This window comes from Thunnus thynnus, chromosome 21 (assembly GCF_963924715.1).
Source record: "Thunnus thynnus chromosome 21, fThuThy2.1, whole genome shotgun sequence".
Taxonomy (NCBI): Eukaryota; Metazoa; Chordata; class Actinopteri; order Scombriformes; family Scombridae; genus Thunnus; species Thunnus thynnus.
The window spans coordinates 10,677,316-10,690,303 of record NC_089537.1 but is presented as its reverse complement, the minus strand read 5'-3'; the positions used below and the strand labels follow the sequence as shown (position 1 = coordinate 10,690,303).

The window sequence follows — 12,988 nt, the reverse complement described above, 5'->3', positions numbered from 1 at the left end:
ATGAAGCGGTGCCCTGGGCCTTGGCCTCGGGGCAATATCCAGGTCCACCTCATAATTCATCCTACTTCTCAGCATCTCTGGAAAGCACCACGCTGTACTGGAGCAGAGAAATCGTTCCAGAGGCGGGCAGGGTGATGCAGTTAGCACCAGAAGGGGCCAGAGGAGAGACACATGGAGCCCAGAAGCACAGGTCGTGGGATTAGACTTCGTCTGTGCTCCCTCTTTCAGACTATGGATAATAAGAATGAAAACAAACCAAGAGGAAACGTCTACAGTGTGATGCTGCCATCTAATACAGTATCTCTCTCTCGCCGCACGCAGCTCTCCCACAATATCTGTCAAACATAGAGAACACACCCACACGAATGCCTGACAGAGCAGTTATCCCGTCCCTAAAGGTATACTGAGAGAGAACAGGTGTCATACATAACCTTAAATTTGCACAGTGGAACAACATGATAAAAAGATTTTGAAAAGAGACAAAATAATATAAACGCTACAGGCTGTAGTTTTAATATTTAAGGAAAAAAAATGCATTTAATTTTGCATCTTTGCTTATTTTTGCTTCCCTGTGGCCATTGCTATGACACTGTACCACCCTTCAGCTTTTGACAGCAAAGCAGCCCTGTGAAAACCTGATTAAATATTGAAAATGTTAACGCGACATGCAGATAAATGTGTTCTGAGTGCCACGCTGGGCACAGCTGAGCCCCAACACTGAAAATCAATACAGCCCAGGCTGCCCGTGGCCCTGGAGGAACAGAGGGAATAGGTCACAGTGGCGGCCAGTTCCCCTGTCTCACACACACACACACACAAGTACATGCATGCACCGCAGACGCACACACACACACACGCACACACACAACTCAGGCAAGGGTGAGCATTGAATAATTGGATGCATCGAATATCTATTGGAGCAATCAGTAGATAATGCAAGAAATTAGGAGCTTAAAAATGATCAAACAAACTCAAAAAGTGACTTTGGTATTTAATTACTGCATTGCACAAAAAGAAAAGCAAGTCACTATCATACATCACCCAAAAACCATCATAAGAGGAAGTAGGAGAATCACTCAAACATACACATTCACTAACCAATCAGATAATCAACTGTATCCGAATAGAGTGTGTTCTTCCAATAGCAGAGTGCAGGATAAGTGTCCTGGCTGCTGATTGGCTCATAGCAAAGGGGTTTGGTCTAACCTGATAGGTTGCGGTGGCATCAGTACTGGTGTCAGTCCCCAGGCTGGCCAGCTTCTCCTTCATGTGGAGGTGGGAGCGCTGGCGCACGCAGAAGAAAGTGGCGGACACGGCCAGCGCCACCAGGATGAAGAGCATGCAGAGGACGGAGAGCAGCAGGAACTGGCCCGACTCCACCCTGGTCTCCTTCACCATGGGGATCTGGGTCAGGCTGCCCCTCTGGAGGACACACACAAACAGAGAGAGAACACACTGTCAGAGCAGTAAAGGATGCCTCTCCGTCTTTCTCCTGATTGATGTCGTCGTTTTTGATTTACAGCAACCGCCATATCAAGTCTGCAGTGCATCAATTTTCACTTGAAAGCTTGTCTTGGCTTTCCAGAGGCAAAAAAAAAAAAAAGTGAAAAAAGAAAGCGCTGCGAGTGCTTCCTCACCTGCCTCCACTTCCTCTCCCGCTCTTCCCACCCACTCCCGCCGTCTGACCAGCCCCAATCATTATCCAGCTCTAATACTGGCCTTATAATGCATTCAGACTCAGTCAACCCCTATTACCAGCCTGTCCAGTGCTGTGTCCACACGGAGCCCCACTATAGATATTTACAACCCCATTTAGTGCTGGCATGGGGCGGGCTGGCACTGTGCAGCTACAGGAGGTTGGGATACTAAAAGCTTGTGCTTAATTAGCTCCTCTGGTCCTGAGTTTGGCTGGATTAGGCTCTGGCCCAAGCCGCACAGCTAATGGCTACCAGGACTGGGGAGACACAGGCGGGCCCAGACCGGACCTTCATATATCCACCACCAGTTGAATACAAAAAGCCTTTTTCAAATATTCACACCCACACTGCATGTTAATTCAAACAGGGAGGTATAGCATTTGTTTCAGCACAGCAGATTTGTTTTTAATGTGCTGTAATATCTAAGAGAGACTGTTATCAGTGTAGGTTAAAGAACTGGCCTATGTGTTGATAATTGGTCCCACGGTGGGAAATTAACTTTTTAAAATGTGAACATCTACCAGCCACTGACAGATAAATGTTCATATTCACCATCCACTCAATAGTAAATCATTATTTTGTGTCTGAAATCTACCAGCCACTTTCATATTTTACCAGCATTTGGCTGGTGGCTGGTGCTAATTTCCCACCCTGACTGGTCCACTCATGGCCGTTTACTGTAATGATAAATTCCCCGTGGGCCCCACTGATACAGAATATTTTGAGAGCATAACAGCAATAATTAGGAGCAATAATTGGGGGGGATAATTAATGATACCTGATATGTACTGTTATAGATTTCCTTTGCTGATTGCATAAAATATAGACAGCTTACCAAGTAGATTTTTGCATTTAAAAAACAGAGGGCAAATAAACTCTCCACAGTTTTTGGTCTACTTCTATCTGCTTCATACATGCCAATAGATAAACATCTGTTAAAGGGCAATATCAATAACTGCACAAATACATCTGCAGGCTCCTAATTGTCTGCATGCAATATTGAAAGATTAATGGTTGAAGTGAATCAAATCTGCAACATGGAAAAAAAAAAAAAAAAAAAAAAAAATGGCAGAGCTCTGACATTTAGCCTGAGGGATCTAATGGGCCCCGGCTGAAGGATGGCTACATCTTGTTATACCATTTTCAAAACAAGACACTTCACCTCAGACCAGTAATAATGTGGTTTGACCTTGTGGCTCGTAATTGCCAATGTTTTTAGCGGTTGTGTTGTGATGCCCAAAGTCTTTTCGATTAGTGTGTTGGGCCTTACGACAGTTGCTGTTGATTGCAATTGCTGTGGCTCGAGCATGTAGTTTCAATCAACCATTAAGAGGTTAGACGACAACTGAGAGGTTTGAAGAGTCTCATATACGGGTACAGAGGGGAGAAATGGCCTCGATCCAATGACTCGTCTGCGTTGTTGAGTGATCAAATGGACATACAGACAGCAGGAATGACATTTAGATGTGATATTGTTAATTTTCCTTTGCTGGAGTATTTCAATCATCTCTGTAGTATTATCCTCTCTGACGCAATAACAGACAACATATAGCACCTGAAAAACTCACTTACTATTCACCATATTTAATACGGTCGACACAGCATGTCACATCGGAGAAGTGGTTCAAGTCTGTTGCCTCTAAAACCAAAGTGCCCCCTACGGACCTATTGGTTCAAATCTGCTTCAATCTATTTGCAGTGCTGACAATCTTAAGATATTCCCTTTTCATGCAATGTTTTCTTTATTCTTAAAAAAAAAAAAAAAAAAAAAAAAGTCTTATCGAGTTAATCAGAAATGTCGCCCTCTACAATCTGTGGCTACTCTTGAAAATATTCAGGTAAACACCTTAAAAGGAATAAAAAAGCATTTCCACTGTGGGAGAAAACACGCTTGAAATGCACTGCAAGCATAAAAGAGTGTTTGAAGGCGGTAATCGTGTTATGTTGTTGGGTGAAAGAAACCAGAGGAGATACAGAAAGAGAGAGAAAGAAAAAAAGAGGAGAGGGAGAAGGAGGAGATGTGAGGCTGAGAATTACCATTGTGGGCCTTTAGAGTTCTGTCTGTTAGCTTTTTTATTTATTATTTTTGTACTAATTTAATTTGATTTGAGGCCGGTTTAAAAAAAAAAAACAGATTTAAGCAGACTAAACACAACATGTAATAGCAGCAATCAAGTAATCAAAAACACTTTTAGCCAAATTTAATCATTTCTGAGTGAAAATGGCTTAAATTTCAAATATCAATATATAAAAATCAAAACCTAAATACACCAGATTAATTATTACCATAATTAGGAATTGCAAAAATATTTTACCATTTAACATGATTTTTATCTATTGGTAAAATGTTTGCATTAAAATTTAACATCGGCATGTCAAACAATCTGATTTTTCAGCCCCTGAATTCTGCTTCTAATCCAAATTTACTTTTTTAAAAAATGTCTTTTTATTGATTCCTTCAAAATCTTATTCAACACGTCTGCTCGTGTCTCTTGTGAGTATATATCCAAACTCAGTGAAGTTATTACTCTCTGCCTCTAACAGACTTTCCCCTTCTGTTTCTCTCTTCTATTCATGCTGCCCCGGTCTGGTGAATTAGCCAATCTGAGAGGAGACAAGGGGCAGATGGATTTCGGTGCTCTGGATTATTCAAATGATAGAGGAAAGGTCAGGCAGAGAGGTGTTGTTGGGGCGGCTGGCTATCCATTCACTCACTTCACAATACCTTAAGGAAGTACAAGAGGAAAATCCTCCCAAACACACAACTGCCAAACCTCACCAGCCCTAAATCCAGTTCAGGTTTCCTTGAAATAAAATGGGACTGAAAGCCCTGCGATTAACAAAAAAAGATTAGACGTGAAATGCAAAATTTAGCCTTGCTGCAACATTTTACAAGGATGCTTTTTTTTTTTTTTTTGAGATATAGGAAAATACCAGCTACACCCAGAGCTCTATAAAACTGACTGGATTTTGTAAATACAATACTGGTGGAAAATGTTTAGCCTATTTTTCCAGAGAAATCTGTAAACTCTAAAACACTGGGAAATAATTATTAATTTGAGAGAAAAGGAAATAAAGCAATTTGATATATTACCATTAAAACTGTACCATAAAATTTCAATTTCTATTCAGTCAGTATACTCTAGACTCCTGTTAATAAATAGTAGAACAGAACAGAGAGAGCTGCTGCGTAATATTTTAATTTTAAAACACGAGAATTGCGTAAATCTTTGAACTAAACATGATTTAAATTAGTATAAATCATGCAAACACAGAGCGGGCTGAGCAGAGCTCAGTTCTCAGAGATTCATGAGTTGCAGGATGAACCTGCACAGAAACTTTGTCCCCTGCAGCCAGATGTGCTTACAGCAAACCACCGGGCTCAAGATCAAGTTTCATTATGAATTCGTCGATCATCTTACATTGAGATTAACTATATTTGCCTGCTTAATTTTCCAATGATGGATCATATTTTCCCCATTACACTCGATCTCCAGCTGCCCTTCGCGGCAGAAAGGATGATACTAACAAAATGATGCTAAAAATATTCTGCAACACACACGCACTAAATCATTTTCAATCACATCGGCTACAAAAACTCAGCTTTCTACGTGATGCTCACAAGTTTTCAAGACCGGTCCTTTGAGGCGCAATTTACCCATTTGACGCATTAAAACTTGCACACTGAATACGGCACAAAACAGGACGGATACACGTTAAAGCCAGGAGATAATTACCCAAATCCATGTCGCGGGGCAGAGCGCACACTTTGCAGTAAACGGAGGAGGCTGTGTCTTGTATTCCAGAGAGCATGGTTAACCACTGACGCCCGCCGCAGCTCCAAGAAGCGTTTGTGCGTCCCGGCCGCCCACTGAGTCCGCTTCTCCAAAAAAAGTTCCCCTGCGAGGGTCTCATGCGTCCCCCAGCGCCAACAAAAGACCGCGGCTTCAACACGAAGATGAAGAAAAAGAAGGAGAGAGAGAGAGAAGAAAAAAAAAAGGGAGAGTCGGAGAGAATAAGAAAAGGGAGAAGAATGTGGGATATGCCCGCCTGATTTTCCGAGCCTCGGAAGAATGTGCAGAAGCCCTACTAGTGAGTCCTTTCAGCGCCTCTGTGCCAATGAAAAGAGATGGGGAGGTGGTGGGGTTGGGTTTTTTGCGATCATTTAGTTAAGGCTGAGCCCCTCCTTATATTCAGCAGCTCAGGAGTCCCCGTCCATTGCACATGTCATATCCACTGGTTGCTATAGCGATGCCTCCACATGTTGTCGACAGTGAATGTTCAAGGAGCGATGCCTGGCTAATAGGCTTGCGGGCCGAGGGGCGATATGAATGGACATAGGGCTAGTCACTCATTTGTTGAGCTACTAGGGGTCTCTGTGTTTGGTGTGTGAATTGCTGTTTTCTCAGGCTCTCCTTTTCCTCTGCTCCCTCTCCCAGGGATTCAGTTATGTGAGCAGAATAAGGGAGATGGGGCAGTCTATTCTTCAAAGTAGGCTTTTGCATTCAAAGCTGAAGTGAGCACTATAATAAGAGGCTACCACACAGTACAGTAGTTGTAAACTATATGAATGCTGCATGGGAGATTGGGTTCTGACTAAAAAACGCTCAGCCTAAAGTAAATTGTGCATAATTGGCTAAGCCTTTTCTCTGCTTCGCTCAAAGATCTGCCGGAATAAAGAAAAAAAGAGAGGAAAATTGCAAGTTTAACAAGTTTTAAAGATAAAACTCACTAAAATGCTATCCTAATTAGCAATCAGTCTGAAAAAAAAAATGATCCAATGGAGAGCAACAGCTGCACTTAGCAGAGAGAGAGAGAAAGGGGGATTATGGAGAGCACTGGGAGAGAAAAGGAGAAAGAAAAAGAAAAGGGGCGGTGAAGAGAGGAGAACGGGGGTCCTGTCAAATGCAGATGACGAGTCTTGGGGAGGGGGGCTGTGTGACGGGGGGGCTCTACAGTTTATTTTTTCCATTCAGAGAGCACCCCCTCCTCTTCTCTATTGTCCCTCTGTGTGACAGCTGGAGTTGGCAATGTGAAGGGGAGAACAAAAACGAGCTCGCTGTCCAGCCTGGGTCCGTGGCCGCGTCGGACGCCAACCTACCTTCAAACGAAGAGCCAACCAGGCGGCCCGCAGGGACAAAATCTCAACTAGAACACACTCAAACTGACTCAACACATTTTTTAAAGCATCCCCAACATCCTTAAATGCTCAACCTAATATAAGATGCTGCTGCAAAACTGAAATTATCAGTGAATTTTGTTATTTTAGGCTGTAAAATGTGGCATCACATCAAAATCTGTTACAGCATAAAATAATGTTTTCTTAAAAATAACCAGTAAACTTTGTTCCTTCCTTATATGTCATTTAGTCACCCTAGGCGTGACACTTTTCACGTCATGCTCTCTGCACACTTGCATCCTCATTTATCAGGAATTATTCAGAACCCAAATTCTGTTTTCACTCCGCCTGCCAGAGGGCACAAAAATGGTCCGGCCACCCGCCATTCAAGGGGCAAATTTTTATCTTGCAGCTTTTAGTTCGAGCAAAAAGGAGAGAATTCTTTCTGCAGAGCTCACTGTAGCACTAATTCAGGATGGATGTGAGAGTAATGCATGGTGGGAGACTTTTATCATGACTGCCAGTGAGTGGTTTTTATTACTGGAAAGAAAGAAATAGTGGTTGAAGTTAATCCCCAAATCAGTCCCTACATGAAGTCAACCACACAATCATATCTATCCGGTTCACTGGTGAACTGTTCACTTTTTTTTTCATGCAAGATATCCTGGTCATCCACCTGTCAGCTCTATCTAAATCCACACTCATTCAAACAAGGGTATTTTGACAGCACAGTGGATGATACAAGGCAAGAAAATGTCTAACCAGACACTATCTTTACCTGCTCTTTGAAGGAAAGCCTGACTTTGGCACCTGTTGTTTTCCTTCACTTGAACTCTGTGTAAATGGACACATTTTCACACATTTCAACCACTACGCTCTGCACAGTACGATTTCACAACTCATGTCGCATCCTCCAGCGAGGCCAGTGCTAATGGTTATCACACCAGGGAGGTTTGACGTGCATCGATTCACTCTCACGAGGAAAAAAAAAAAACAAAAAAAAAAACCTTACAAGCAGTCAAATTCAGAAACATACTGCAGTCACTCTTATGGTCACTGGCGATATCCGCTGTCACACCTGTGTGTTCCTGCAGTAAGTACCTCCTCCGGGTAACACATGTTCGAACAGTCGCTGTGAGTCCTGCAAGGCTTATCTGTCCTCCTCTCCTGCGCTGCTCCGGTGTTTGCCTCCATGACACATTTCATATTTCTAATAAAAAAAATGTAAAAAAAAGATGGAAAAGCGGCCAGCGTGTTTAAACAACGGCAGGAGGAGGTATGCTGTACTTCTCAATGTCGCTGGGAGAGGGGGGGATGAGGAATGTTAAACAAATGTAAGGATCAAGTACCTGAGATGGTGCATTTGTGTGTGAGTTGGGAAAAAGGGACAAACAGACAATAACTTGCTTGCTCGCACCGACAGGCTGCACGGTTTTGAATATATTTACATCTATGTGTGCAATCTAAATATACATGCACACAAAATATACAGCCACAATCCACGTAAGGTTGCTTTTGCACTAGCTGGACACCTCCGCCAGGATGCAGAGAGAAGTCAGAGATTGTAATATATTTGAGCAAACAGAAGAGAACACCAGCCTGCAGAGGAGAGGCGGGCATGCCGATCTGTAGCTGTAGTGGTCCACATACCAATCATGCTATAATGATATCAGTGAGAGGCTAATGCCATTTACAGCGCTGCACAAGAAACCAACAGCTGCAGCAACGTATACCTGCAGACTCAACCAAACATGTGATACCGTTACACCAAAAATAGTTGGGATTTCTGCTTGGCTCTTTGAAATAGGGTGCAATAAATTATTCATAATAATATCTGAGCAAGACTGTTGCTGCGGCTCCATTTGGGAAGGTGTTGGGAGGATTAGCCTCGAACTGTAATGCAGAGAGAAATATATGCAAAACAAAACACATTTGGGTGTTTGCATGGTGTTTTTTTTCTTTTTGTATCAGATCCACCAGCTGTTATTGTTAATGCTGAAGTGATATTACTGGATGTGTGTGAGAGAAAAAGATCTGGGTTTTTAGTCTTTTTTTTTTTTTTTAAATGCTCTATTTCCATCTTTTAACATTTATAATGAAACAAAGCTCCCATACAGGCAAAGGCAGTGATTTGAAGCCAAAGTTTGGTTTGACACTCTGTTTGGTTTCACATTACAGTGATGTACTTTGGTATATTGTTAGTTGGTACACTGTAAATTGATTTTGCTGCCAGGCAGAAAATAGCACTTATATAGTGATAAAATATAAAAGGTGACACTATGCTCTCCCATCTTAACTCCCATTTAAACATCACTTAAGGTGCAAAAACTTGACAGTGAGCTGAATGTCTTAAATGCATAGTGTCTCAGCGTGTGTGTTAGAGGTAGAGAAAGAAGCGCCATGTTTCCTAATGGATGATGTTCAAAGACACGAAAAGGTCCCATTTCTGGGTTTTACTTGAATTGTTGTGTCTCATGCTCATCACTTGCTCAGAGAGGAACCATTCAAAGCCTGCGTGTGTGTCAACCATGTCATTCTGGTATTCTGGTATTTTCCCCAGATGAGCTTGTTCAAATAGGCCTCTTTCTTATGTGAACCCCAGCCCAGTCATTGCCCATGCCAAGTAGTTCAAAGCAGTAAACATCAAGGTAAATGCTATGCCTGTCATCTTAACTATATTTAAAGCAGAGAGGCAACCCACACACATGCACAACAATGCGCACTTCAAAAAGAAACTGTGTTGTGGCATCGTAGCCTGGAGTAGGAAATCACACCGTATCTGTAAAATGATAGAAAATTTAGTTGTAATCTATGAGGATGACAACGAAATGAAACATATTTAGTGCTCATTTAAATCGCTCTACATGACCAGTGCGTATTGTGGTTTTACTGATCACTTATGATATATAGATTAAGCAAAAAAAAAAGAGCCAAAATAATAGACAAATCTGGATATAATGATGCTAAATGGTCAATACAGCCAAAGCTTCAATTAAGTTTCTGTTGCTACACCTGTGAAGCTTTTCTGTTTTCAAATGCACAAATGCAAACTTACAAATCTAAATTCTCTGTGATTTTTGAAACAATTTCAGAAAGAGGAAGAGTAACGAATCTTCTCATTTCTAGCCGATGACTGTTGATTTTGCAGACTGAAATGACGACTGTCGTTGGCTGATTTTATCAGCACTAGATAGATAATTGGCTCCATTAGCAGGATGTTCGGCTGACTTTCTAATGTTTCCAGCTGACTTGTATTTAAAATGATAACCCTGTAAATATGTACTTGTTTGCTACATACATGATGTCAGGCAAAAAGTCAGCATCCTCACCAGTTGATGATCTATGTAGAAGACATGTACAGCGTTAAATAGAGAAAAAGCATTGTCTTTGTATTGCAGTGTAGAGCTAGTTAGTCCTAGTACGTATAGTTAGTAAGTATGACAGGAAAAAATGTAAGAGCAAACTCTAATTTTGTTCCAGACGAGTGTTTTAAATAGATTATATTTTCACTTTTAACTTAACAAGAGAAGAGGCTTTTCAGATGAGGACTAACTGATGCGTTTAATAACATAATGCTGTCTTGGGTAATGTTGGCTAGAGTTAAAAGACAAATTCAATAAAGAGCAGGACAACGCTGCTAGCATTATCCTAAACACGCAGCACGCAGTACTGGCCTCCATTGTGGAAGTGCTGGTCGTGAACAGGACTTTTTTTTTTTGTTTGTTTTAAACGTAAACTGTAACCCCACAAAATAATGTAGATTAGATAATGATGGACATGTTAATGATTACAGCTTAAAAGGATTTAATCCATTCCTTATACTTTTGCTCTTGTGTTTTTGATTTTGGAAACTCTTCAAATACACAGTATCGCTTTTAATACAGAACAACAAATTAAAAAAAAAACTTAAATGTACTCAAGTCTTTTCAATCTCTCCTGCCAATAACACTAAGGAAATATCCATTCAGTGTTTATTTAAGCTGCTTTAAATTGAGGTTTTGATACTGAAATCGTTAATTCCAGACAAGACCGAGCCGTCAACTACATTTGTGAAAGTTAAGTTGATTTATTTAAACTTCTTTTCTTTGCTTAAGGTGCAGCCTGAGTTCCCAATTGGTGTTGCTTGACAGTAATGATCCTTTCTACCTGCAGCTGTGTTGACAATAGCAATATGTCTGACAAGGATAATGTTCATGTTTGCTAAAATGCCAGCCAAAATTAATTAAACCAAGTTACCAAATGGCACTCACGCCTAAAAACTGAAGTGAAGTCAACTCAATATCAAGTGATGATGTTTGCATTGTTGCTTGAGACAGTGCAAATTACACTCAGATTTACATTAATCACAATGACAAGAATTATTTTCGAGATGTAATTAGTTTTTGATGAGGGATATTACGATACTGTTGGCGAAAAGTCATTAGACACCAAATAAGATGGTCAGGTCCAGAATGTGATCCCAGTTTGCTAAAACACAACTCAATCTGAAAGGTAATTGAAGGTAATACTTCATTCTATTGTGTGAGAAGATAAAAGAAGTACCACCACTAAAAATCTCATTCGACACGTCCACAGTCAAAAACAGCAAGGAAAACACCAAGGTTTTAATTGTTTTGTTTGAATAGAATCCACACTACTTTTAGACTATTACGTTCTCAGCAGGCTTTTTTATCTTGGGGAGAGATAAAACTGCAATTAATTTTGAAAGGGGGGAAAACAGTGAGACAATACATCAAGTCACACATGAGTGGTGGCAGGCAGGGATATGTGGGCTGCCGCAGAATAACAGAGGTAGTCAAAGGTAGCATTCATAATTGAAACCCCAGTCACAAGAGACTTAGTGGGCTGGGAGACTCTGATATTGAGACTGACAGTAAAGGGACAAAGAGAAATGTTCAGAGGAGAGCACAGAGTGACTCCATGGGTTCAATAGGATGTGTCCTCTCCACACCTGGGTCTACATCTGAAAGCCTCTGGAATGCAGTATTTCTCTATGGCTGCTACAGCATAGTTCAGTGGTGCTGAATTAAGTCATCCAAAGAGTTAAAATCCCACCACACTCAAAATAAGGCTGAGATTAATTGTACTTTTTTGGAATACTAAAACTTTGGTACCTATTTCTTACAAGTCAATGTACATTTCCATTGTTAGAAAGTGCCATTTGAATAATAAGAACCAACCATAAACAACGGACAGAACGAAACAACAATTAGGAGTTGCTACTGCTGCGAAAAGGAAATGATCCCTCTCCAGCTTCCCACTGGCAATTGTGATTGATGGGGCGAAACCAGAAGCACTGCTGGTGGGAGTTGAATTAATGCTGGATGAGTGCTTTTCCCCAGCATCATCCAGACAGTCGAATTAGTGTTGCCACTTTAACTGATTTTAGTGATAGCAGCACGAGACCACCAGAGCTGCAACAATTAGTCGATTAAGCGATCAACAGAAAATGAATCCCCAACTATTTTGATAATCGATTAATCGTTTTGAGACATCTTTTAAGAAAAAAAAAATCTCTAGTCCTCTATGACGGTTCACTGAATATTTTTAGGTTGTGGACTCTTGAGGTTGCACTTTTGGCCTTGGGAAACAGTGATTGTTTCACCATTTTTTTTTTGACTAAACAAATAATCAACAGATTAATCAAGAATGAAAATAATAATAAATAAAAATAAGTTAGTTGCAGCCCTAGAAACTACATGATATCAGCTTGATAATGGTCAGATCCAACAGACGTGGGGTGTCAGGAACAAAAAGGAAAGTTGGGTGTGACCATTTGTCAGTTTGTTCCTTGTAGTGTGTCAGTAGAGAACCGGTTGGAAGGTAACCAGAACGTACGACTAACATGTCATGATTTGTTTGCCTTCTATTGCCTTCTTCGTCAACGTCTACATGGCCGTCAGTGTACTTAAAATAAATCTGGCGTGTTCTCATGGCCTGTTGAACTGCTGTTGAAACAACGGCTTGCAATCCATGACGGGAGCAGACAACTTGAAAGCTCCTAAAGACAAGAAGCGAACCAGAAACAAGTATCCCGAAGTGAAAAGCCAATCACATGACACTATAGGTCACTTGATGGGCAGTGGGTGAGTTTGGCTATCCAGCCTGTGCAAATTTTTGGCAATCAAAGCTTCTTTATGGTCACATTTCTGCCATTTTGCCAGTGTGAAAA

At 41.0% G+C, this 12,988-nt stretch overlaps 1 protein-coding gene across 1 annotated transcript in view; it reads right to left on the bottom strand.

The window, feature by feature from the left end:
- The window catches only part of ptprn2 (protein tyrosine phosphatase receptor type N2), a 133,963-nt gene that overhangs the window by 26,324 nt on the left and 94,651 nt on the right, over positions 1–12,988 (bottom strand). Inside the window, exon 12 of the mRNA XM_067578215.1 lies at positions 1,207–1,422. Within this exon, the coding sequence (XP_067434316.1) occupies positions 1,207–1,422 (216 nt within the window). The remainder of the gene's footprint in view (positions 1–1,206; positions 1,423–12,988) is intronic.